Below are 26,615 nucleotides of genomic sequence, written 5' to 3'. Positions count from 1 at the left end.
AGAGAGAGAGAGAGAGAGAGAGAGAGAGAGAGAGAGAGAGAGAGAGAGAGAGAGAGGCCTTCGGGTCAACTCTGCATCCAGGAGCTCCCAAATGACGTTCAACAGAAAAGAAAATCATCTTCTTCGACACTCGCCGGTTGAGCTCGAGTCCTTTTTAGAGTCAAAGCTGAGAGGATTTTTGCGGTCGGCCTTCTGTGAGCGGCAATTAGAGCAGAGAACCTGATTTACTGACGAGATGTCAGCTCCTGGAGACGTGAGGGAAAAAACAACGATGAAGAAGAAGAAAGTGGTGAAGAAGATGAAGAAGAAGGTGGTGAAGAAGAAGGAGGAGAAGAAGAAGAAGAAGAAGAAGAAGAAGAAGAAGAAGAAGAAGAAGAAGAAGAAGAAGAAGAAGAAGAAGCAGCAGCAAGTGGTCCATGACTGAAGTTATAGAAGTCGTACTGTGGTATATATATTATATATATATATATATATATTATATACGACACAGCAGGTTTTTTTATAACAGTCTTGTTTCAATTTGAGTATATTTGTTATATTTTGACAGCAAAGCTCTGGTCTATGAAACAAGAAAACATTTTCATTCTATCGTCATATCTACTTTCAATTTATTGAAATATTAACCACAGGAAGTGTTTTAGGTCACAAACATATTATACTCTGGTTGAAAAAGCTTATATTTGTACGCATACACGCTACTCAAGTACCACTTAAAAAGTATTACACTTAACATTTTCCTTTTTGTGCTCCTTCATTTCACAAAGAACATGACAAGTTCAGATCCTGGTTACTTTAAAGTTTAAGAATTTAAAGATAAATGTGAGTTGGATTGTTTCAACTAAATACAAAGGAGTGTTTTCCCCTTTAGCAGAATGATAATGTGTGGATGTTTTGGGCTTTTCTTCAGCACTGACACAAGTAAATATACACCCAGAAGAAACAATAATGTTCTGCATTGCAAAAAAAACATTTATCTCCCAAAAAAGGAGCCCAACACATTATTTCAGGAAGTCGTCTCTTCCCCCTCAGCGCCTCACATCTGCTGACCAAACCGATGTGTGAGTCCCTCCGGAGCGCCGTGTCACCGCTTCCTCTGGCCCATGTGTCCACATTACAGAGTCACAAATTAGGTCTTGACATTTGGGCGCTATAATTGCCCCCTGAAAAGCATGAGGCATCAATTAGCCTCTCAGCGCCATGACAGGTTATCCCTACAGGACACGAACGCCCCGCCGGACACAAACAACACACACACACACACACATCTCTTATTCCTTTCTTCTTCACCGGTTATAGTTTTCCAAGGAAGGCCATCAAATCCGGGCCAAATGTTCTATAAATAGTTTGATATTCTCACATGTGTGAGCCCATGCTGGAGGGTTTCTAATAAGCAGCATCGATCCCTGTGATTTCCCCACTCTGACAGTTTCTGCTCCCACGGGGCGTGGAGATCTTTAGGGTCAGAAAAAAAGGTCAATTGGTTCATTTCCATAGCGTCTACTTTAAACATTCTTGTGGGCTTTGGAAGCAATTTAATCAGCAGTGAAAACACCGGTTGTTTTTGACACATGAGTTGGAGGTTTTTCAGGGCTGAAATGTATTATTAACACTTAATCAATGTATTAATTGCTTGTGCATGAATGAAAAGGGGGGAAAAGGAAGCTGAAGACATTATTATAGGAAGATGACAGTTGCATTGTCAAAGTAAAGATTAGATTAGATTATTTTATTGAGAAGGAACCATGCAGTTAGCTCCTGCAGTCACTAAATATCAAAAGAGACAAAAGTCTGTTGCAGCAGACAACTAATGAAAGACGTGCTGCCACTAGAAAAGTTACACTAAAACCAACTCTCATGCTGCAAGACCGGACATTTTGCCATAAAATATAATGTAAATATATATTTATACAATTTATAAATACCTGGTGCACCTACAAAACAGTAAAATCTAATCAAATTGATTAAAAAATCTTCATGATGTGGAAACAATCAAGTTGAATGCCACTGATTAATGTCAATAAATGCAAAAAGAAAAAGAAAGTAGTATATCTACATGAATGATAAAAGATTATCTCTATTAAGGAGTTGTCCTAAAAGAAAAACAAGCCTTCCTTTCTTCATCAACAGATGACGTCACCGTGTGAAGTCATTGTGTCCTGATGGATCATCGTGTAATTGTCTATTTTGACCGTGAGAGCTGCGAGCAGCCAAAAGTAAGGCGTCCGGCGGCGTGTACTGCGCACTGCCTGCCTGGTGGAAGAGCACCACAGAAGAAGAAGAAGACTGTACTCTCGCTGCCGACCGGAGAAAGTGGAAATGTGCTTTGTTGCCCCTCAGTCAGGCAGAAAATTGCAAACCCATTTGTCATTGTGTGCCGCGATGCAGAGGTCAGCGCATGGATTCCTTCACGACAAGCGTAGGGAATCGAATGTTTTTCCACGGCCTCGCCCTTTCACACCTGCACCTCCAGGTACAATAACAAAACAAGGTGGAGAAGGAGAGAAAGGAGGGCTTAGAGCGAGCGACTCAAAGACACGGGAGGGGAAAAACGATACGCGAGAAGAATTTACGGTGAAACCTCGCACATCCACTGCCCATTTCCTCTTATTTTAACCCAATATACACGTTTAGCTCACAGATGAAAGGCCCAAACCCTTTTGGCCAACGTCCAAAAAACCTGCAGAATACCACTAATTACTCCGGGCTGTGACCACAGAACATTCTTAAAGCCTTGAAAGAAGGATGTTGTTTGTTATCCTCTCATTCAAAACAGCAACTGCTTGATCTGAGGTCATAACAGAAACACTTAGGACTTTTTCTTTCCACGGCTTGATTGACAGCGTAATCCTGCTTCCAGGCTCCGAGGCTGCGGCGCGATGCCAAACCGGATTCGTCTTTCAAATCAGTCGATCATTTAAATAGTTGTAGTGAGCCTCAGTGTGTGCACTGCACCAAACACATGATGTAGTTCTGCCTGCAGGAGATCAATAGAGATCAATATCTAAGACAAACGGGTCTTGTTTTAATTGTTTTTTCTGCTTGAGAGCAGCTTGATGTGGGACGAGGCTGCAGTCAAACCAATAACGTTTACGCTGAAATATGTTTCCCCTCAAATGCAATTTGGTTGTGATGTGATTTTGTGGTTTGAGATTACTGCAGCAATGTCATTGTATGGCGAAGGATTAATCGGTCAAAGCAAGACCGTGTAACTTCCTTTGCAGAACAGCGCCAACTGTGGCCAGAAGTGGCGATTACAGGATAACAACACATCGTGTTTCCCTTGATTTCACGTGGACAGGATACTTTCATCAGTCAGCAACTTGACTCAGAGCAAAATGAATGACCACAACAGGTAATATTAGTGCGTAGGTATGAATCCCAATGCATTGTAAAGACCTGGCCTGTGACCACGACATGCAAGGTCCTTTGTATCCACATACCACCAACATTTTAACAATCTAACACTGTTGTTTATTACATATTTTTGTTGTTTGTAGAGTGTATTTGTGATTGGGTGATTGCCTCCACACAGCTCTCAACATGGCGACCGCAGAAATTGCTCAAAGCACATACAGCGCGAGCGACGACGCCCCGGCTCACAGAGCTAGACGTGTGCAGGGTCACCGTACGGCGAGCTGCAGGGATTGGCTAGAGCCAGTGTGGCAGTCAAACAAACATACACATTTGTATTTCCGCTGAGTCTGGTGACTGTGAACATCTCTTTGACAAGATTGTTGCACAGAGTTTGAACAGGGCTTTGCCATGCAGTACATTAATCTGCGACTCCTGCATAGCTACACTTTATTAATCACAGGGCTTAACGTGAACAAGCCCCGGCGAGTTGAGAGGCACAAGCGATCCAAGAGTGCCGCTTGAGCCCCAGTTGTTTTGGAGAACAGAGGCAATCTGAAAACCACTTCAGAGGAATCAGCGTGACTCAATAGCGTCGTATGTTGTGCTCAAATCTCTGCATTCGGACCGTGATCACTAATGCAATATTTAATGTGTAAAAGGTGGAACTTTACACAACTATCAGGATGATTTCAACCTTTAAAGTAGACTGAATTCTGATGAAATGGGACGATGTGATTGACTCTTCACTGAACAAGCTCACTGCTGTGGCTGCGCTCGCTGTGATCTCTGGGAGTGTTAGCAGCGCGAAATGTTGTGGGGAACTTCAAACAGGCGTTGCTGCAGAGCTCAGATCCTCCTCCACAATAATAACCTTGAGTGCTTCTGGAAAAAAAGGAAATCCCCTGGCCAGGAAAGACACATCACTCCACTACAGAGGCACAAGACGAGATAGCACAAACAAAGTCCGTAGAGGACGTCTTATAGATCCATCCACATCAATCAAAATCACTGCAAACGGCTTGCTTTTGACTGATGATTTTCCGCAGATAATCACAGATTCAGAGGTTAATCAGAGGTAAAACAAAAGCAAAAAGCTACACCCTTCAAAAGAAACCTTTAGACACATATTCATATCTTCATTTTTATTAGTGTTGATCAATATAAGCGTGCAATGCCGTTCCGTATAATGTTGTCAACGCAGTTTCAGGCCGCTTTTAAGGATCAAATTAGTTCGTCACAGTGTTTGAGTAAATAAAAGTGCATAGTTCAGAGCTACTTTAGTCCCAAATCTAAATAAATGTGAGACATGATGAAGAAAAAGAGTCCACAGTCATGCTAACTAACCAGTCTGAGGTTGTAGAGACACAGTAGTGCTCTGAGCTACACGCTAAGATCAGCGTGCATGCTAATGTTGACCCTGTTCACTGTGTTAGCGCAGCATTTCAGCATGCTAACTGTTGCTAAGTAGCTCTTCACACGAACTCCAGTCGACACTGATGGGAATGTCATTATTTCTTGAGGTTTTGACCTGATGGAAGGGCTAAATGAAGCTACATCAAAGGGATTTTTCACAGCAATCTGTCCGTTATGAATAGTTGATGAGATACTTCAGTCTGAACCAAACTGCCCCCAGACATTGCCATATAGCGCGCCGCTAACTAGCAACAAATATGATCGTTTTTATGTTGAATGGCTTGAGTAGAGAAAGTGACTTAAATGTCTCACCACATTTAAGGACAAAATCTTCAAGTGTGAGAGTCTATGGAAATGATTTCAATCGGAGAAGTTAAGCCTCCGTTAGCTTAGCCTCCTGAGAGGAGTCCTAATGCTGAGATGCTGTAGCGTAGCCCACATGAAGGCTAAAGCGATCCTCGAGAATATCGGGCAAATCTTCACAGTCCAGTGATTGGTATAACAAGAATACATAGATTAGCAGTCTTTGGACACGAGGGGGGATTTGCGAGATACTTTGGCCTTGTCCTCGCCTTCCTCCTTCCCCATGCATACCTCTCCACGTCCCAGTAACTAATCATCGTACAGATCTGGACAAGAATAGAGTAGCTGAACGCACAGGAAATATCATATTCAAGCTGTCTAGAGTTTCACCTGTGCGTCCCAAGTTCATTTCCCCCCATGCCTTCGACCAAGAAGATGTCAGTGTTGTCTGCTTCAGTGGGCAGAAATTAGACTTCAAAGCCTTCGAGAGCCGGCAGAATAGTTCAGGGAGTTGTTCAAATGTTCCAGTGTTTGAACGAAAGGGCCATTTACATTCCCACGATAATGTTTGCCTTCCTTCTGTCTGGTTGGCTTCTTCACCAACCCAGGTGTGCGTGGGTTTTTTTTGGGCGGGGGTGGGGGGTTATTTGAATTCAAACTTATCTGAGAGGTGATCGTAACCCTGTCGCCAACCAGCCAGGTCGGGTCTCCGTGTTATGAAACCAGAAACGTTTGTTGAGACAAAGAAACACACGGCGCGATTTAATTGTGGAAAAGGAGAGGGAAGTTTAGGTTTCAGAAGTAGATTACGCATCAAATATTTTACTTGAGGAGCTCCCGTCTCGGCTCACGCCGCCCCCAAACAGACAGCAAACACGACGTTATACCTTTTTAAGAGAAGTAAGCCGGGACGAGCTTCTCCCAGAGAGTTGACAGCCCTCCGCTCGGGAGGATCAAAGCGCCTCTCCCGTGCACATTAGGAAAATACAGGGGACTCATTTCAAGCGCTCAAAGTGCCACATCGATGCTTAGCCACACATTCCCCCTGTCAGAGGCAAACAAAGACGGTTTTCTGGGAGGAGAAAGGCATGTCGTTTTCCTCAGCATGCCTCACCTGTGGTGACCAATCACAATAGCAGTTACAATCCCGCGCCCTGAAGGAAGATAGGTGAGGGTTTATGTTGTCATTGGTGCTGGATGTTCCACAATCGGGTGTAGTACAGCTCGCTGTTAATGTTTATTTTCACAGGGACCACCTCATTCCTTTAGTCTGACCCAGAAGGATGCCGAGGGTACTCATAACAGCATCGATGGGAGCGGGTTTAGACGTCTGCAGAGCGGCCGACGGTACGCGTTCACGTCGCTTCTGCTGTGTCAACAAGCAAAGCCGTCATCCTGAGAACTATTGGAAGCACGCACGCGCATTTGTTAAAGTAAAACACGAGCCGTGCAGACGAAGGAGTTCTTACTTTGTCGTTGGAGCAGTTTATTTTCACTGTGTGGAGTACAGGTTGCTTTTATTGATAGCGAAGGTGCAGCCAAAGGGGAACTTTTTGTGCCAGGCGCCCTCGGACAGTGAGTGGCGGCAGAATAATGTGTTCTTTTATCCGTGGTGGTTGGTACACCTGAACAGAAATATGTAGAAATATGTAGAAGGGTCAGTATCACATACCTCTTGTTGTATCGAGCCATGCAGATGTTTTTGGTGGAATTGATTCAGTAGCAGGAGAAGTCGTCAAATGCTTAACTTAAGAAGCACCACCTCAGTGCAAAAGTCTCCCATTACAAGCTAATATGTTAAAATAGTTGGCCGTAATGTATTCATTGTGCAGAAATGGTCCTTTGATGAGTCCTATAGCGATGCATCACATTTGTGATTGTTACCCAAGATGTATGAGTGGGTGAAAAAGTGCAAATTTGGTTTCCAAATTAGAGCAGAAGTATAAAGTAGGACCTCAAAATGACTGCTCAACAGGGTGTAAACATAACGTTGACATATTTGCATATCATGCAAACCGTTTTGCAGCTGCCAAGAGCGACACTGGAGTGTGTTTTTGATCTGTCGGTCTGTCTGATGTTTTGATATGACAATATAGAATCGTGCTCCATTGTTGGTCCAGGTCGTGAGATATTAATGTCTGAGGCGTCTGTCTCCTCCACATCCTCCACATGTGAGTTGAGTTAAATTCAAGATGCTCACAACCTCAGATACTTTGAAATATCTATTTTGTGCAAAGTAGTTTCAATGAAGACTGTCGACAGTGTGATCTGCTTTAATGCTGAAAGCACCAAGAGCAAAATGTCGCTCACGTCCATCAGCGGGGAGGTTGCATAATCTCAGAGGCAGGTGCTCTCACGATTGTTAGAAGTTAAGACTTATAAGCTATAAGACATGGATTCATCAAAAGCAACCGGCGCACTCATGTTAAAAATAACACAAAAACCAGCCTCCCTCCGTCAGACAGCGAGGCCATGAACAGATCCAGTTTAGATTAGCCAACTTTGAAGAAACGCTGACGTAAGGGTGAAGATGGAGAGTGTAAATCAGCTGCAGCTCAGGACTTCACCGCAACGCACAAATCACAGCCAGGGAGGCTGGCACAACAACTCAGGCCCTCTGGGAACCATCTGTAATCAGATCGATAATAAAACACCGCCGATACCTTCAAGCTAAGCGCTGTCGAGGGCCCATTAATGGAGAAAACAGGCCCGTTATGACGGTTTACGACAACGAGGTGGATCCTTTTTCCATTTTGCGTCTTAAAAGCAGCAACGTGCAAAACGTATTGTCTGTTATCTGCCTCGCGAAAGGCTTCGCCCCGCTGTGATGTTGCAGGGAAGAAAAGGAGAGAAGAAGAAGAAGAAAAAAAGCTGATGACAGGGTACTTTCATGTTGCTTATCGCGACGCCCTATCGGGGCGATCTCGATGGCCCAGACAAAGTACCACCAGGTCCCGTAGCGCTGAGCAGAATCTCTTCTGTTTCATCGCATCTCCCCCCCCCCGCCTTCAGCCCTGTGGGGGAGATGGGAGGTTGGTGGTCCGCGCATTTAGACCACAGTGAAAATAGAGGAGGGAGTCTGAAAGAAAAAGATAAAGTCTCGTCTTATTCAAGAGGAGGCATCTATGTTTTATGAAGGACGTACAAATATGGAGCGGGATGAAACGAGCGAGGAGAAAAGCTCTGATAAACTGCACACACATCGTCTCACGCAACACTTCTCGGGAGGAGATAGCGTGCTCATCTCTTCGAAGAGAGGGTGCACTTGAGGAAACAAGCCCACACGCTGTTTCTGCATGAAAAACAATAATAACAAACACGTTAGCTCAAGAAGAAAGAGGGAGAAAACCAGTAAAACACACGGCATGAGAGGCACGCCAGCGTTTCTGCAGTCGACACGTTTTCTGGCAAATCGCTGACGCGGAACAAACTGAGCCGAAGCCTCGCTCTGTCTGCAGTCAGTCAGCGTGTGCTGTGATGTGTTTCCAGACTTCATGAGATACGTATCAGCCACGGTGAGGGAAACGTCACCGTGAGAGAGGGAATAGCACATGAAGCCGGTACGACTGATGAAGACAGACTTGCAAATCCTCATCTTTTAATATATATATATATATATTCGTTATCCACGTCTGCTGTGCAACCTTATACGTGACGTACTGAGAAGGGGAAAAACAAGACTTCAGGCCAACAGCCACACGAGCCGCTCTTTAACCTTTTGGAAACCGTACGTGAAAATCCACCCGCGTCCATTTTAAGTCCCAGCATGCCCCATTCAGACAATCTTTTGGCATAAAATACGTAATATTTCTATTTTTTAACCGAACGACACAGTTTTTTGACTGAAACTCCTTCCTAACAGGCCAAGACTTTGTTTTATTTTGATTTTTGTTGCAGATTCTGAGTCTATAGCTCCTCATCTTTCCAAAAAGGTGTCTTATTGACCGCTCCAGGAGGCCTTTTTGGGGAATCTGGCTCTTATGATGAATGTTCATAATTACGATCAAAATATTTTTTTTAAAAGTGTTTTTTTTTTGCAGATATAAATTTTTTCCCCAAGACTTTGCTGAATAAATACACACAATAAACACAAGTATGGGAACTAATTTGGGGATCCAACGACGACTGGAGCCTACAATGTTTCCACAGTTTTCAACGGGTTAAGACTGCACGTAGGCAGTAGAGCTAACTGCTAACTGCTAACCGCTAACTGCTGCTCACAGAGACGAGGCCTAAAACGCTGATGTCAAAGAGAGATTCTGCAATTTTTTTGTGGTTTAAACATCGCTATAAGCAAAGAGCACAAGGAACTTCTGTCTAAGCGGCGTTTCACCGTGTCCACCTGCTCAGTTTGGTCCCCTGGTGTTCAGGTAAAGTCCTTGTTTTGCCGTCGCTCGAGAGCGTCAGCGCCTCCCGGTCAGCCTCGCCGTGCCGCCACCGAACCCTGCACAGGGAAAGCTCCGGCACAGAGAAGAGCGCAGGTATTTGGCAGTGCAGGTATGTAATTTCCTATTTTATTGTAGCGCTTGTTCAGAGCTTGTTCCTGCACGGAGCCGCAGCGGGAAACCCCGACTCCCCAAGACAGAGCACACCGCTCATCTGCACCAGCGCTGCCAGGTGTCAGCTTGTGACGCCTCAATAATAAAAAAAAAAATAAAAAGGTAATTTTCCATGCTCGTAATGTGCAAGTGAGAAGTCTATAAATATTTTTGAATGCTGGCTTGATTTGTTTGTTCCTACTTAGTCTATTCTAGAAGAACACAGGTTTCTGATTATAGATTTGTCCTGTGGTGGTAAATTTAGAAATGTGCATCAAGGTCATCAAACACGGCACGACTAGTGTAAACTAAACCGCAACACAAATCAAACAAAACTGCAAGTGAGACTAATTTTAGACCTTTCTTAAGTGTGCTCCACATTGTTAAAAAAAAAAAAATCTTGGCTTCAGACGCTGCCGTTCCCGGAGGAATTCTTACATGGAGATAAGTACAGACTGCTCTATTCGTCAGTGCAGGGGCCCCTTAAGGGCCCGGAGAATCTGATGTCCACACTCTCTCTCTCTCTCCTGCACTCTGACATTTTCTCAGCAGTATGAGGTTACACACAAAGAAGAAGAAGAAAAAAACATCTTCTTCGCCTCCTTTTTCCGCAAACAAAACGGCCTCCCGCTCCTGTTTCTGGTGACACCCGGACGAAATGTCAAAAGTTCCCCAAAAAAGGTTGCCGCCGGCAAAAAACAAAGTGTCCTCTAAATGAGAATGACAGGAGTCAGTATTTTTAGATGACCTGTGTATCAGTTGCTATTTTTATCTGCGAGCTTCTGTTTGGTACCTTTGACCCGCGACCTGTGAAGTTCTTACCGACTTTTAGAAAAGGGGCAAAGAGCATAAAGTGTACTGGAGTACATCCCCGGGATTACAAGCGTTCCAGGATGAGAGTGTGTAACCTGCGGTGTAGCTGCAGGCTAGCGGGGGTCACAGCCCACCCAAGGGTGGGGCGGGGGGGGGGGGGGGGCAGGGTCACAGAGGCTGGAGGAGGATGCATGTTCCCAGACACAAGGTAGACGGCTCCAGAGCCCAAACACAAAACACAGGAAGGCTCCGGCAGACACGCAGGCAAAGGCTTGATGCTTGATACTTTTTCAGTAAAATCCCCCCAAGATGACAAATTTGGCACCACAAAAAAGTGGCAACGCGATGAAACCAATACAGACCCGATTTCAGGTGAGATCACGCTCACAATTAATTGCCCTTTTGAATCAAAAGATATCTCTAAGCAGTGCGGGAAAAGATTACAATTTGGACCGCGCCAGCAACGCGGGCGACAATACACTCTCGCTTACTTGATTGCGAGCTGGGGGTCCCTCAGGAAGAAAAGGTTATACAATCTCCGAAAAAAGGCGGCCATTGTTCATCATCTCCAGCAAAATGACTTTGTGAGATTGAGAGGGAGAAAGGCAAACCACTGGACCAACGTGATAGCAGCCCATGAAAGTGGAGAGCGCTGATGCGCGAGTGAAAAGCGCCTTATGTCAAATATAATTGTCCTGCCCTGAAAAGCAAGCTCGCGATGTCTGATTTGATTCCCTCCTGTTTGGCTCGAGTTACTTCCTGTCTGCTTTAAGCATGTTTGCACGAGACAATCAATCTCCCGGAGAGATTTTGGGACGTCCCGATGTCTTTGTCCACCAAAGAGCTGAATTTAATGACCTCTCATTTCCTGTTCTTTTTGTTTTTGTTTGAACTCAAATGTCTTTTTTTTTAAACGTCACTGATACTTGGTTTTAAATGGCAAAAAAAAAGGGAATACACTTATTCCCTCTCTTGCTGAGATTTACACGGGCAGATCAATACCACTCTCATACTTACAGTAAAGACACCATCAGCCGAGGTGCTAGACTAGCCGAAAAAAGACATTAACTAGTGCTATAAAACAAACTACATTTAAAAAAAACATTCGGATTCCAAAGTAAAACTCAAACAAATCTATGTTTTGGTGGGTTTAACGTGTGCAGTTCTTTCCTCCATGACCAAAAAAAACAAGTCAAGATGGAGGAGGCGGGTGTCCTTTGTGCACACTCGCCATCCTCCATCCTGCTGCCGTCCAGGGTTGTCGGCTCCGTGGTGAGACGTCTGCAGTGGCCCTTCTCCCGGCTTTTCTTGTGCCCGTTGCTGCTGGCTTGGAAGCGCGTCCAGCTGTCCCATCATTCTGTCAGCGCCGCTGTCTCCCTCAGCCCCAGATTAAAAAACGGCAAAGGGGCCGCCAGGAAAAGTGGCTCGGCCCCCGTCTCTCAGGACTTATGTCAAAAATGTTTCAGTCCTCAGGTAATTTGCTACAGTCTGGGATCCTTTCACTGTTACTTCAAAGAGCCTCGCGGAAAAAAAGAGAGGGAAAGAGAGAGAAATGAAAGGGAGGAAAAATTATATTTAGTCGTGGGTAGTGACAGATGTACATTCTTGAGTATTGACATGCGATCTGAGTGAGGCGGCTTCCTTCAGGGATGCTGACTGAGTCTGCAGCCGTCCTTAAATCTATGAACACGGACGGTCCAGGATCACGCTGAGTCAAACAAACTGACTCAACCCCAGAAGAATTCACAGTTTATCATCTGGGTATCCACATTCAAAGTTACTACAGTCGGTGTGTGTAACGTTATTCATGCTTTTTACATCTGATACTGCACATTGAATCCTTTCTGTCCTTCACAAACATAAGGCACCACACTGAATCTTAATAACTTTCCTTAAACTGTAATCCAACCCTAACTAATCTGTGTCTGAATTAGGCTTAAATGGTCTTGGATATGTGTGCACTTATGTAAATGTTGGCAACGGACGGTAGTTCGGCCCTCTGTGTAAGATAAACCTCTGCTATTCAATACTTCAATACAAACTGGTTAAGACATGTGGAATGAGGAAAAGAGACCGGAAATGTCAGTTAAATTGAACTTCTCACAGCAAATGTACAATCATTAGGGTCGATTGTCACGATAGAAACGACTCAAGGTACAGCAGAAGTGTTTAGTTCACGTGAAACAAGAAGAATCAGACATGAGGTGAGAGAGCTGAAGAGCACCTGTCACGTGCACTCTTTCTGTTTGTGTATACTTTTAAGATGTTTTTTTTGTTGTTGGGAAATTGCACTTACACAAAGAGATTCTCCGCACGCAGGCCTTGACAAAACCCGTGACATCGCTACAGCACAAGCTTTCTCCAAATCAGGAATGCATGGGCGCGCTGACGGCGAACAAAAACAGTGATTAAAGAAGGTAACAGGATCAGCTCTCATCAGCGCGTCCCGAGGAAAAACGCCAAGGAGTTTTTCAACCATTGTCAGGTCACTCGGAGGGATGATCTCTTAACCTATTCATTATTGTGCCGCAGCGGTCGTCCTCTCCTCTCATGAGCGACCTCCTCCTCCTCTGCTCTCATGTGTCTCACGTGCAGCAGGAGGATCAAAACACACGCAGACAGTGTGGTGCGTCAAGCTCCCGGTGATGGGCTCGCCCTCTCATTTTTCTGACAGAGAACAATGGCCACCTCATAACTAATGGCATGGAGAGAGATTCTTCGGTGCACAGTGGAATAAAAAGGGAGGGGGGGAAAAGATAACTATTATCCCAAAAGACATGTCCCATCCTGCGATGAATCCTGTGTTAACTAAAGCCAACCTGTCGGTGCCTCCCTGCTGACAATGTTCACAGCGTGTGCTGAAGATGTGAGCAGCAGATACAGACTGGATTGAGCATTGACAGACTGGAGAGAAAGGAGAATGGTGATGTGACATGTTGGGCTCGTCACTGATGGAAAGGCTCCATCACGTCCTCGATTTTAGCCCCAAATGACGCCGATGCTGCGCGACGCCACCGTGTCGGTGCTGCCCTCTGCTGGTCAGACGCTGAACGAGCACTCACGCTGCAGGTTACACACAAAGTGACTGATTATGAGTGCAGTTAAGGATTTAATATGATGATAATATACATGTAATTATTGACTTGACGACGGGTGTCAAGTGGAAAAAATTAAAAATAATTGTTTCATTTTTTCTAACATGCACTTTAACTCTGAAGTTTTTATGAAATACTGTATTATACTACTATATTACTACTAAATGAAATATTATGACATATTTATGACTTTTAAAGACAAACTATGCAACAGAATGAAGACATTTTTGAGGCATACTGTGACTTTATTATGACACTATATTTTGACTTTGTATACAACTGTTTTATGACTATTTTGTAGCATCACTTAACATTACTTATTAATGGTATACTGTACTGTGAATATTTTGTGAAGTTTTTTGACATACTATAGTGTGATATCTTTTGATTATGACTCTTTCATTGTGTACGATCAATTACAACTTCATAATTTTATAACGTTATGGCGTAAAATTATGTGATATTTATGAAATACTATCTTACTGGTGGTATTCTTTATGACTTTTATGACATCCTAGATGTTATAAATTGTATGGCATACTATACTTTAATGTAATATATTTATGACGTTTTTTATGACATTCTATAGTATGATATTTTATTTTATGACCTTATTTATTCATGACATCCATTGTGACTTTTTTATGGCACACAAAAGGGATTTTTATGGCACGCTATACATGAGTATTTCTGATTGAACTCCATACTCTCACGTTGTTAAGACTCATTATGTCTCGTTCCTTTGCAGTTTTCTTTTTTATCAGCATTTTTCTGATTGTTTGTTGCGTTTACTTTGTTGTCTTTCTTTTTTTTGTTTTGTTCTGTTTGTTTATGTCTTATGTACAGCGTCTTCGAGCATTTTGAAAAGCACTATGTAAAATTATAGTATTATTATTATTATGTCTAAGGAAAACTTTGTGTTTTATAACACTATTCTATTTATTTTTTGTTGTGATTATTATTGCATATTTGTGGTCATGACTTTATATGACAGTTTTATGCCATGGTTAAATATACTTGTAATAGTACTTTTGTATAACATGCTATACTCTTATATGTGTTATGTCTCTATTTTTAGCACAACCCTGGTGCTCCAGCACACACTGCAATGTACAAAGCTGCTGTAAACACGCATGTAAAGAATGCAGCGTTAAAGACCGACTGTGAGGAAGTAAAAGTCCTTCAACACATTCATTACACCTCAAAGATACACAGAATATCTTTTAGTGAGTAACAGTCAATGTAAATATCACTTAGCTTAGCATAAAGGCTAGAGGACGGGGGAACAGCAAGGTAAAAAAAAATCAATAAGAAAATTCTGCATACAAGCACTTCTAAAGCGAATCGATTAACACCTTGTGCCTCGTTTGTTTAATCCAAACAGAAATAAAAAAGGACAATCTATCGTTTTACTGGGAGTTGTGTGCCGTCAGTATTTCTTGGCCAGTGGCTTCTTCTTCTTCTCTGCACCCTCATGGAAAGTAAAATGCCCAGTAAAGTGTCCCCGAGCCCAAAGTTGCATCTACAAGTTGCTCATTTCATCAACCAAAGGGCTCAGGTCTGCCCTCTCCACAGCGCCCCCCTGTGGTCGGCCAGCAGAAGGTCGTCAGATGGCCCAGAGTCAGTGGATCAGGACCGGATGCGTTGAGTTAAGTCCTACAGGACCAGCACACGTCCACGCAGCTCCTCTGGGCTCCATCTGCCTGCACAGCCATGAGGGCCGTGACACGGTGCACCCATGGGTGACTCATATGCATTAACACAAGGGTTTGAGGCCGGAAGACTTAATTCAGGTAATTACTATATATGACATGTTTTTATGACATTTTCATTGTACACAATAATATTCCTTTTAATGACATAATATATTATGACTGCTTTATGGCTTTTCATGGCATCTTGTATTATATTTTGTGTGACATTTTATGTTTTTTATATATAATAACTTTTGATGAATTTCTCTACCACCTACATGGCATATCATACTAAGATATGTTTGTAGCACTTTATGGCATACTATATCATGTTTTTTTTATTTCATACTATTTTACTACATTTTAATTCTATAATCTGTTGACGAAATCAAGTCGTTTTGAGACATCGTTGACGTTTTAACACGTGTGAAACTGCATGTTAAGTTGTAGTCCTGTTGCTGCTTTAAAGATATTTAAAGTGGTTCACAAAGATATTAGACATATACCAAAGATATATTATCTGAAACAATAGTAGTGCCTTCATCACATAGATATTGTGCCTAAACACTGAGCCACAAACACTTGTATGGTGATTATTTGGTTATAATAAAAGTTAAAGTTTCACACCTTTACTCCAAACTGACGCGTGTATTTGAAGGCAACTGAGGACTATAAATGTACAAAGACTCATTAGCTTCAGCACAAATTTTATTGAGAAGAAGAAAATATAGGGAATTTGAATAATATGTACACTATACATTTCCAGCACGGAGAGTTTTTCGCCCTCTCCTCAGCCAACGATCGCAGCTGTAGATCCCACTGTAGGCGTCTGTTCTCAGTGTCTGACACACTTCCATCAAAACCACGGCCTCCACATGGCCGGAGCAGAGTGTGGCGGCGACCCCTCCCTGGGTGAGGGGTGTGGAGGGGATCTCAGTGTGAGGAGAGGGGGGCAGTGGAGGGCCGGAGGGCCCGAGTGAGAGGCCGTGGGCGAGAAGCTGAAGAAGGAGGTGTTGGAGGACAGAGGTGACAGGCTGGGGGGGAACGGGAAGTGAGAGGCAAATGACGGGAAAGGAGGAGAGGTGGCATAAGTGGAGAAAGAAGGCGAGAGCCAGGGAGAGGGAGGAGGAGACAGGTAGTCGTGGAACGGTGTGGAGCAAGAGAGGGGCTGAAAGGGGGAGTGAGACGGGAACCTAAGAGACTCCTCTTTCCTCTCAGATGTGCAAATGACATCGGCGGATGTTCCACGCGGCGCTTTGGTCACCTCGTCCGTCACCCTCGGGTGGGAGTCCGGTCGGTCGGGCCGCCAGCTCTCCGAGTGGTGTTTCAGGCCCTCCATGAGGCCGCTCCTCTGCGCCGGGGTTATTTTGTGCATGTAGCTGCTCAGCTGGGCCACGCACTGCTGGAAACCGGCGCCCTCGATGGCGAAGAGCGCCGGAGCGCCGGCGCACTCCGAGCGGTGGAGGCCGACCACGCGAGCGTGAGTCTGCACGTGAGAGTCGGTGGAGCCTGCGAGCAGAGCGAAGACACGCCATGAGGGATACGACATGTGGCGTACGATTAAAACACATGTAGGCGCTGCAGGAAAATAAGAGATTTATAGGGGAAAATGTTAAAAAGAACTACTTTGTTTGACTAACCCTTTCTCTGTTTCCTCCCATCTGTCCACTTCTGAACATACTCCACAGCCAAGTCAAGAATCTCTGCTTTCTCTATTTTAGGGTTTTGAAGTCGCTGTGGAGGGGGGGTGACCATGAAGAAAAAGGGGGGTAGGAGGGGATACATTTCATCATTGTAAGGTTATGATTCCCCTTAAATACGAGAGGCTGCGTTTGGGGTTTTGTTCAGCATGACTCACGGGATCAGACGTGTGGTTCAGCAGCAAACTCCTCAGTTCAGCCAGACTCTGATTTATTCTGTCTCTTCGCTTCTTTTCCACCAGTGGTTTGAGGACCTGGAGCACAGGAACCACACTGAGAGGTAAACTTGTTGCATCATTAGAACAACTGGGGTTGCCAGGTTGTGGGGAGAGAGCCCTGTTGGCTATCATGCCTTGCAAAGTGAAAGTATTTTTCATTACTGCTCTATGAGTAATGCGAGAAAGTGGCTATAAGATCTAGAAGTTCTTACCCTCTTCCTCGTGCCATCCTCCGGAGCTGGGCTTTGTAGTTTCCTGGTCATGTCGTTGTGTTCGGTCCAAAACCTTCCTGACTGGAGGCTGCAGCAGTGGAAACGGCCTCCCTGTCGACTGCGGACGATTATAAGTGGAGCTCGTGCCGCCTCTGATTGGCTGACGAGTGGGAGTGACGACACTGAGCCGAAAACAGTCCGTCCTCACTTCATTAAGGGCCATGAAGGAAATCGATACTATTACAGTGATCAGATCATGAGATTCCTCTAAAAAAAAAAAAAAACTTGAATGATTTATTATAACTCTTTTTTTTAGGGAACTACTTTGAGGAAAATAACCATTCTTGCACGATAAAGGGCAACAATATCACCAAAGATAAGCTTTTAATTTGTGATTGATAAACTATAAAAACAAAGTTCAGGTAGTGAGGTATCTCTTTAATAACTTACATGACATAAGCGCCTTTAAGTATTTAGAAAAGCGATACGTTTTAATTATTATTGTGATTATGATATCAAAGGCAACAGTATAAGTGATGACGTAGTCCTTGTTTCATTGATCAGATCGCTGGTGGTTAATCACAATATGTCGGTTGCTTAAGATCACGTCATTCATTAGAAGTGAATATCGAAACTGCTTCATGGTCTTCTCGTGCAGCGTTTATTGATGTCATCATGCATGCATGGCCAAATGTGTATCCTGAGTGCTCTGATTACCTTTAACGCCTCCCAGAAGTGAGACTCTGGGAAAACTTCTTTTTTCTCGTGGGAACAGAAACGAAGTGAGAAAGTGGGCATGCTATAAGGTTTTTTTATGACGTGTGAGGAGGCATCCACACGTTGAATATACGTGCTGAAAAAACGACCAAACGAACGACAGCAAAGTTTGGTCCCAACGAAGGAGTCTGAGTTTAACTTACAGCCCATGGATGACTAAAAACACCACCAACGAGCCTCTCTCCGATGTGTGCGTGCACATAGCAATTTAAAATTAAAACAGTTGAACTGATAAACCTCAACTGCTGTGGGGCAAAAGGGAGCACGTCACGTGTGTCCGAGGTGCGAGGATGATGATTACAGCTGAGTGTGAAGTGTGCGCGGCCTCGGGTCAGCGCGACACCCAATGTTTGGCCTTCACACGAGACCACGAGACCCCTCTCTAAAACTGGAAGCAGTTGTCGTCTTCACGTGTGTCCCAGCCCCTCTCCCCTCCCCCTGTTTTTTTTTTATTTCCCACTCTTTTGTGTCGTGGGGGTCCGACACACCCGGCGGGTCACGATATTAGAAGTCACCGGTCCGTTCCTCTGCACCCAAAGGGCGCAGTTTTCACTCATTAGTTTCCATCACAGGCTCAGGAGAGCGCGTTATGAGGCTTATTTAGAGGGCGGGGCCACGTGGTTTAAATCCTATACACACTTATACGAAAGGAAATGAAATATGCGTTTCCTCTTCCTAAAAATACATCATCATATTCGCTTTTAAAGGGAATTGTGATCATATGTGAAAAAGGAAGAGGGAAAAAAAAGTTTCCTTGAGTTTCCTTCTCCATGGTTACCTGAACCGTGATCTGCGAGCCGCCACTAATCTCTCTCTTTCTCTTTGATTTGAAACGGAAGTGTCGTTGGCTCTGAAAAGCCACTTAATCTACACGGGATCCCCGTGATCCGATCATCCCCAGTGTTATCTCCACACTCAAGCCTATTATGGGGGATCAGGCGGCCCATAAATGCAGTGCGGAGAAAGCTACACCCCCCAAAAAAACCCTCAAAGCCCCCAGTGTCAGCTCAAACTGCAGCCTGAAACCATCCTGGAGTCAAAAGGTGGAGAAGTGAGATCAGTCTGAAGGCAAACACGCTGCTTCACAACACGTTCAGCTCCTATGAGACACGTTGGGATGTTTAATAACCAGCAGTTGCACCTATTTCATTACGTCATATACATTTAAAGTAGCATAAACTGTAGTTTGATTCGACATTGTTGTGTTTATTTTGGCTTGGGATTGCATCAAACGTGTAAACAGCATATAGGCAACAGTGATGAAGCATTCATATGTTTTAATAAATAGGCCTATTTGTTATGTTCTGCACTAGAACATCCTTGAATTGTGAAGTCACAATGAAATGACTCAAGCAGTAAAAATAAGGCAGTAAGATGCAGTTCAAGGGAGATTGTTTTGGCTTGAGAAAAAATCTATAGTGCTTGAATGACTCAATAAAACCACAAACTTTAAATCAGAAATATGTGTTTATGTTATATGTTCTGCACTAGAACCTCCTTGAAATCTACATGAAGTAACAATGAAATGACTCAAGCAATACAACTCAAGCAGTCCTTAATATATATATATATATATATATACATATATATATATATATATATATATATATATATATATATATATATATATATATATAGAGAGAGAGAGAGAGAGAGAGAGAGAGAGAGAGAGAGAGAGAGAGAGAGAGAGAGAGAGAGAACATGTATCTGTTTATATTGTCTTCATCATATTTCACCACACTGCATCTGAACTGCTTCTCTTTTGCAGATGTAATCTACATTTTGTTGTCACAGTACTTGTAAATATGTGCAATCTGAAACGGAATCAGAAATAATCATTGCACGACTAACTTTAAATCAGAAAGATGTGTTAAATTTGATATCCTTTCACGGATCCTCGTGACGCATGAGACGCAGCCCACACGACACGCCCCCTGCATTTTAATCTACACTTCCACTTTAGTGAGGAAGTGAAAAGAAGAGGATTAGATCGAAATAAATTAAAAAGTTCATTCAGCGTCAATGCCGCTTGCTGCCCCGTGAAGGTAAGGGGCGTGTCCTGCGTGGAGGGGGCGTGGCTACATCTGCAGAGATATCAACACAACGCAACGAGGGACACAACCGAACTGGACGGACTGACTGAACTCTGGGCATGAAGGCTTTAACTCCCAAAGAGATGTACGGACTGAGGAGCACGAAGAGGGTGAGACGCTGCATTCTGCCTCCCGTGACTTTCAGAAAGTCCTCCAGAAATATTCTTCGGGGTTGTAATTGTGATCTTTTTCAATCCTAAGGTCCCTAAACCGATGATGGAGAAACGCAGACGGGAGCGCATCAACCAAAGTCTGGAGACATTGCGTCTTCTGATGTTGGATAACACCAACAATGAGGTACGTCTGCGCGCCAGGCTCTTTATTTCTGTTTAATATCGGGGTGGGGTGGGGAATGTTGTTTTTAAGTCTATATATTGAGTACGAGTCCTCTTCTCCTTTTAGAAACTGAAAAACCCAAAGGTGGAGAAGGCAGAGATCCTGGAGAGTGTGGTCCACTTCCTAAAGACTGGGAAGGGGGACGACAAGAATCCCCGGTCCGCATCCGGGGAGCAGAGGCCGAAAGCCGCCCGCCAGCACAGCTACCGCGACGGCATGAGGTCGTGCCTGCTGCGGGTCAGCCACTTCATAGCCAACAAGAGCGAGGAGCTGGAGGGCGCCAAGGAGCCCGCCGTGCAGGCTGCTTCCGCGCTGCCCGAGCCCCAGACGCACCCTGCATCTTCCGGGTACATCCACATGGCCCAGGCCGCTCTGACCCCTGAGCACCTGGCCCGCCGCCACCACCACCACGGCGTCTCTCACCCGTACCTCACCCAGAGGACCGGCCTCCACGGAAACACCCGGGAGATGCTCTCATCCTCCTCCTCCTCCTCTTCCTCCACGCCCATCACCGAGCCGGTGTGGAGGCCCTGGCCTCAGTGACGGGGCTCCCTTGTGCCACACTATATTTTACATGTCTTGTAGACGGTGTGAATATATTGCTTGACTTCGTTTGTAAAGTGAAGATATTTTCCATGAAAACGCAATATTTCTCCACTTCACGTGGTGTTTTTTTCTTTAGGATTTGCTGTTTTGCACACGTACTTTTCACCGTTTTTCATATTTTTTTAATGCAATGTGTCCACAGTATATTTTTTTTTTACTGCATCAGACACGTGCGTAAATGGCGACATGCATTTATTCTATTTGACTGTGTTTGCTCTGTTCTCAATTTAAATAAAAAGCACAACTTCCTGTTCATTCCGAGTGGCCTCTTATTGGTGTGAACAGCCCGTACTTGAGTCGTCTTTACAGCTGCACTGTTCCAAAGAGGGGGGACATCCAGAGGACAGTTAACACGTACTTCATCCAGGCTGGACAAGTCGATACGACGCATTCGTCCATTGACATGTTGATGGAGGAACACCGGCGCGTCTGGCGCTTAAGGACAGTTTTTTTTCAAATGTAGAAAAGCAAAGGAGAGGGGTCGTTCACACACTGTTCAGCGGCCAGACTGCCCTATAGGCCAACCTGGAGGTGTGGGCGCACTCAATTTACAAAAACCACCAGTGTGGAACCAGAAATACAGCCATGTATACTTTCACATAAAAGGTATTTATCCGGTCATACATTTAGGCAATGCAGATTTAATAATAAGCAGAGTGCAATAACAGGAAGGATTTATATTTACAATTAAATCTACATTAGAATATAAAATGAAAGTTAATTAAAGTTAAGTGCACGATCAACAGAGACGTCCAGGCTCTGACAAAAATGTTGTGCCAAGACTCATTAACAATCATATGTACAGGTGACTCGTGATAACACAATATTTCGTTCTTAATAAATAACCACAAACAAAACACACACAGGCGTGTAATAGTTTATGGATCCGGACTCTCCAGTTTAGGGAAGTTGTTGTCGGGGTTTTAGAAGGTGAGACTTTAGATATTTGCGTGTCCGGATGCGTGAGAGTGTGGACAGTCTAGGTGATGGCCGATGTCGAGTGCTTTTCTACATCTGAACGACTGCACTAAAGCAACGACCCCCCGCTCATCAACATATCAATGCGCACTTGAAGGTCTGAGAATTGTTCACCATCCTGAAGATGGCAGGCATTTCATCTCATCATAGTACTTGGTGAAGGCGACGAGGCTCACATTTTAATGGGGGGGGGGGGGTCTCGTGTTCGGCTATTACAGATTTTTAAGGCATTTAGGTTTAAATGAAATCATGCACTTTAACTCAATTACATTGATTCTGCAGGGAGCAAAAAAGGCTGCATTTGTTTTAAACTTCAGAGACACCATTTGGCTGAAGATCCTTTCAAGTACGTTGCTTGTGTGAATGTTTAATTTGACTATTTTCTTCAGATGTGGGTCTACATCTCTTCTGAAGAGGTACACAAACTTCATCTCATTTATCATCTTGTGACCCTCTGGTGGATACACACATTCCGCCCAATGCAGTTTGAAAACATCTTTTATCTGGGGGACTTCTTTCTGGACAGGATGCGCCTTTGTGCGCGTTTGAGTTTAAACCCCCACTCGAAGAAAAGGCCACAGGACTAAGTAAATCAATTAAAGTCGGGATCAGACTAAGCTTTCATCTGGGAGGCATCTGTCTAAAGGAAGATTAAATGAATGTACTGTGAGTGTAAAACAAAGAAGGATTAGTCCAGCGCGGATGCATCAACTTAAAGGTCTCCACTTTGTTTGCATTAGACCAAACGTACATTTTTAAATGACCTTAAACCTACATTGCTTTGCCAGTTTCAGCCTCGGAAACCACAATACTGCTCCAGGTTTCTATCAGCAGCTGCTCTGGTGGGTTTTGCCACATCAGCACGAACACAAAGGCAGAGTGATGATACATGACCCATTGGCCTCATCAACAAACCATGTGATGGTTTCAGGTTCGAGCCCTCAGCTCACTGTGATATTTGGTTTACAGGCTACTTATGTAAAACCTTCTGGGTTTAATTTAGGGTTGCATCTCGGTTGATTTGTAGAGTAACTCGCCTATAATCCAATTAATTCATCATCATCTCTGACGGAGGTGGTATAATGGATTACGATATATATATATATATATTCACCAGCTGCCACGTGTCGGCCAGCGTCACAGCCGAAGTCTGCCCATTGTAAACGCGCCACCTCCACGTGTTGGTCGGTTTGCTGCCACCCACGCGCCAGCGGTGACAGGCTCGTGCAAGAAAACACTCTTATTTTGTAAAGCTTTTATTAGTGTCGTCAATAATTGTGTCATTCTTGTGTTTTCTGTGCACAGACACCCTTTGTGTGCACAAAAAACTACAACCGGAAGTACAAACCTGTTAAATAACTCGACACTCAGAACATCCAATATTTTTATGTCCATACATCTCTATATTTGCATCAAATTACGTTATGTGCAATGCATTTAACAGTAGTATGCAGACACCGTGTGTGTGTTGGTCAGATATACCTTGAATAACAAACAATTAAGCCCATACCGGTGCACGAAACAAGCTAAAGGAATGTTTGGGCTCCTATAAGACCGTAGAAGTATTTTAAGGTAATTTAATATTCATGCTGCCTAAATCCCCCGCTGGAGAGAGACGGCGGGGGGAAGAGCGCATTCATTAGAGGAACAATGGCGCACCGCTGCGCTGTTTTCTTCTCCTCCCGCAGCTCAGAGCTGAGAGGCGAGTCGAGACGGGACAACATCTGCTCCGGTGGCCGCCGGCCGGCCCCTGTAATTAAAGCTACTGTTCAACAGATAGGAGCGCGCGCACACACGCACACGCACACACAGCAAGCCTGCGTGTGGGATTTACCGTTTGAGAGGAGCATGCTCACACAAATCATACTAAGAAAGGACGACAATAGAAAAAGAAGATGGGGGACTTTTCATGAAAAACATGTTTATTAGTAACAAGGGACAAGTCACTGTAATAAACAAATACTTGACAAGATACAGGCAGAAGTTTACCAGCCTTATGCTGAAGGTCTACATTAAATCATGGCTATGCCATTATTCTTTTATCTGAGTGTGTGTGTGTGTGTGTGTGTGTGTGTGTGTGTGTGTGTGTGTGTGTGTGTGTGAGCATGCAGCCGGGTCTCTAGGTCAGACTTTGCCAACAGGCAGGCCCTGGGCTCTCTGATACTCCTGCTGTAAACTGGACAAGAGTTCTCGATGCTGTTCGGATTTCTTTTCCAAGCCTTTCAGGAGAGTCTCGTACCTTTGACTGTGAAAAGGAGAACAACATGGATGTTGTTACTGAGTTAAACACCTGCATAAAACTATAGGGATGCAGCAGCTGTGAAATTATGGTCCAATACTAATGTTTAACATATAACAATTTGGCCAATAACCCACAGCAATGTTTTCTGTTTTTGTCTTTATTCAAAATCAATCTTGTGCCAATGACATGAATATATATTCTACTAAAGATAGGAAAGGATCTCTGTCTTGGTGCAGCATTGGGGTCACATTTCTGGAAATTGTGACCCTGCTAAGAAAGTCGTCCGACAGAATGAATATCGCCGATTCTCCTCGTATGAGTTCCACGAGGCCGACCTTTCCCTTTTCCTTTAATTTGTATGCAAACCAGATGTATTTGAGCCCTGTGGCGCGCTCCAACGTCATGCCACAGCGATAAGAATCTTCAAATCAGCAGCTGTGTACACAAGCTAAATTTGTTGCAAATACCCAACATATTAAATTGGCGGAAAAAATTGATGGGACACATCAGATAAACACCGACCGGCACTATCAGAGAATGCCATCCTATTGGCCGATAGTGAGGGCGGGCTATCAGGAAAATATCGGCCATGAAAAAAAATGGGCGCAACCTTAATAAACCACATTTAATGTACTCACCTTCCTGTACATTTGTGTTACTTAATGCCATGGTAGTTGTATTATGAGTAATAACATTTTGACTCAAACATGTCTGGGCGAGGCAATAGGAATCACACAAACACTTTCATGAAATATGCTGAAGTTAAACGGCACCAAAAACCACAGCGCACATTATGTACTTTATTCAACACCACTCTGAAGTTGCCGTCATTCACCTCATTGCGGCATAATACACACACAGAAAGAGATGGAATCTTACAGTGCTCCTGTAATCACAGGGCGGAGTGAAGACTGCAACATGGGTGTCGTAGACTAGAGACTTGTCCAGCAACTCCTCACTACCCTCTATGTGTGAATGAGAATCACAGCACAGCTGAGCTATGCAACAATATCCACGTTTAGCTATATTTCTAAGTATTTCGTCCTTGTAACAGAGAACGGGAACATGCATAGTAAGACGTAAGTAAGTAGTTATCCAGTTGGGTCCTCAACATTTAGGCAAAAGAAAGCTGTGTTATTACACATAAGCTGACTTTGAAAACTGTACAGTAAAATCTCAAGGCCATACACATGGACATAGCTTGGGTCAGTCTGAACAAGGCTCCATTGTAAGTTTACTTTACAAATGTAAGGATGTATTTTTACAGCAGTTTGAATATTGGAAATTGTGACATTATGAATATCATTATTACATGCTGGTCAAATAAAATAAAAATGCTTTAGTCACTCACATCTCTCCGTTGATGTACTCCAGCCTTTTGGTGACGGTGGCTTTGGCCTCCTCCAGGTCTTGCTTTACTAAAACTGGGCCAATAAGCTTATACACTGTGTTTGTGGTGTCCAGCAGGTCAAGCTCCTGGAAAGACAGATCAAATATCAAACGCTGCGAACTCCAACATACAAAATGTAAGGCAACACTGACCCCAGTCGATTAAATAAGCATTTTAAATGGAAAAGTAGCGAGTACCTCTTTGACAATGTTGTTCTCTGCCAGTTGCGTTTCCAGCTTCTGTCTAGATGACATGCTCTTGCTAACATCTAAACAAACAGACGGGTATTAGAAAACAATGTGATTGCTGCAACCATAAATAATAGGCAAAACGTACAGCAAAAATCTGAAAAGTTAAATTCACACATAGCTGGCTGTCCTAATATGGCCAGTTAGCTCGTTGCAACATGGCACGACAGGAGAAACCATGCAATGCTAGCTGTACCCACCTTTCTGCATCTGAGAATATTTTTCTACTTCCGCTTTCAATTTCTTTTGAATGGCCTCTGCCATGGTTGTGTTGAGTCTAAATGTACTACAGGCCGCGTAGGAATATTTGAAAGAGAGGACGTGAAGTATCTAATGTTAGCTAAATGTTGAAAGAGAAGAAAGCTCTGCGTTAGCTAACAGGAAAGGGCTGCGGCTAATCCGGAAGTTAGCTAATACCTTCAAAGTAAGAGCTCCCCATCACGTCCGGGTTGCATCCATGACAAATAGTTAAGCACAAATCACAAAAAAATAAATAAATTAAAACCACTCACATTGATTATATTTTTGATGAAATTTCAGATTATATTTAATACAAATGTGTTCTTTTGGATTTCATTATGGTATTTTTTTTTGACTCTGTCATG

General features: G+C 43.8%; 3 protein-coding genes across 3 annotated transcripts; 1 reads left to right on the top strand and 2 right to left on the bottom strand.

The window, feature by feature from the left end:
• Positions 1 to 16,020: 16,020 nt before the first annotated feature.
• Positions 16,021 to 17,439, bottom strand: her11 (hairy-related 11). The gene is made up of 4 exons (XM_068595356.1): positions 17,341 to 17,439; positions 17,069 to 17,164; positions 16,851 to 16,944; positions 16,021 to 16,719 (listed from the first exon to the last, which is right to left on the bottom strand). Exons 1-4 carry the CDS (start codon positions 17,389 to 17,391, stop codon positions 16,067 to 16,069), a joined length of 894 nt encoding a protein of 297 aa, XP_068451457.1. The 5' UTR covers positions 17,392 to 17,439; the 3' UTR covers positions 16,021 to 16,066.
• A 2,799-nt stretch (positions 17,440 to 20,238) lies between these two features.
• On the top strand, positions 20,239 to 21,089 carry her5 (hairy-related 5). Its single transcript, XM_068595408.1, has 3 exons — positions 20,239 to 20,320; positions 20,412 to 20,507; positions 20,613 to 21,089. Exons 1-3 carry the CDS (start codon positions 20,270 to 20,272, stop codon positions 21,087 to 21,089), a joined length of 624 nt encoding a protein of 207 aa, XP_068451509.1. The 5' UTR covers positions 20,239 to 20,269.
• Positions 21,090 to 24,034: 2,945 nt separating this feature from the next.
• pfdn6 (prefoldin subunit 6) lies at positions 24,035 to 26,403 on the bottom strand. Its single transcript, XM_068586910.1, has 4 exons — positions 26,211 to 26,403; positions 25,960 to 26,030; positions 25,724 to 25,848; positions 24,035 to 24,375 (listed from the first exon to the last, which is right to left on the bottom strand). Exons 1-4 carry the CDS (start codon positions 26,272 to 26,274, stop codon positions 24,255 to 24,257), a joined length of 381 nt encoding a protein of 126 aa, XP_068443011.1. The 5' UTR covers positions 26,275 to 26,403; the 3' UTR covers positions 24,035 to 24,254.
• Positions 26,404 to 26,615: the final 212 nt, after the last annotated feature.

This window comes from Clinocottus analis, unplaced genomic scaffold (genome assembly GCF_023055335.1).
Source record: "Clinocottus analis isolate CAN_PGR_092001 unplaced genomic scaffold, fCliAna1.0.p SCAF_10, whole genome shotgun sequence".
NCBI lineage: Eukaryota > Metazoa > Chordata > Actinopteri > Perciformes > Cottidae > Clinocottus > Clinocottus analis.
This window is presented reverse-complemented; position numbering and strand designations above follow the sequence as displayed.

What these genes read in the sequence shown, in the direction of transcription:
- her11 (XM_068595356.1), bottom strand. Translation starts at nt 17,391, where the DNA reads ATGACCAGGAAACTACAAAGCCCAGCTCCGGAGGATGGCACGAGGAAG. An exon ending in AGGATGGCACGAGGAAGAGG is followed by an intron (nt 17,165 to 17,340) that starts GTAAGAACTTCT and finishes CCTGTGCTCCAG; the next exon opens with GTCCTCAAACCACTGGTGGA. An exon ending in TGGGAGGAAACAGAGAAAGG is followed by an intron (nt 16,720 to 16,850) that starts GTTAGTCAAACA and finishes CTCTGCTCGCAG; the next exon opens with GCTCCACCGACTCTCACGTG.
- her5 (XM_068595408.1), top strand. Translation starts at nt 20,270, where the DNA reads ATGAAGGCTTTAACTCCCAAAGAGATGTACGGACTGAGGAGCACGAAG. An exon ending in GACTGAGGAGCACGAAGAGG is followed by an intron (nt 20,321 to 20,411) that starts GTGAGACGCTGC and finishes TTCAATCCTAAG; the next exon opens with GTCCCTAAACCGATGATGGA. An exon ending in TGGATAACACCAACAATGAG is followed by an intron (nt 20,508 to 20,612) that starts GTACGTCTGCGC and finishes TTCTCCTTTTAG; the next exon opens with AAACTGAAAAACCCAAAGGT.
- pfdn6 (XM_068586910.1), bottom strand. Translation starts at nt 26,274, where the DNA reads ATGGCAGAGGCCATTCAAAAGAAATTGAAAGCGGAAGTAGAAAAATAT. An exon ending in AGAACAACATTGTCAAAGAG is followed by an intron (nt 25,849 to 25,959) that starts GTACTCGCTACT and finishes CTGTCTTTCCAG; the next exon opens with GAGCTTGACCTGCTGGACAC. An exon ending in GAGTACATCAACGGAGAGAT is followed by an intron (nt 24,376 to 25,723) that starts GTGAGTGACTAA and finishes TCCTTTTCACAG; the next exon opens with TCAAAGGTACGAGACTCTCC.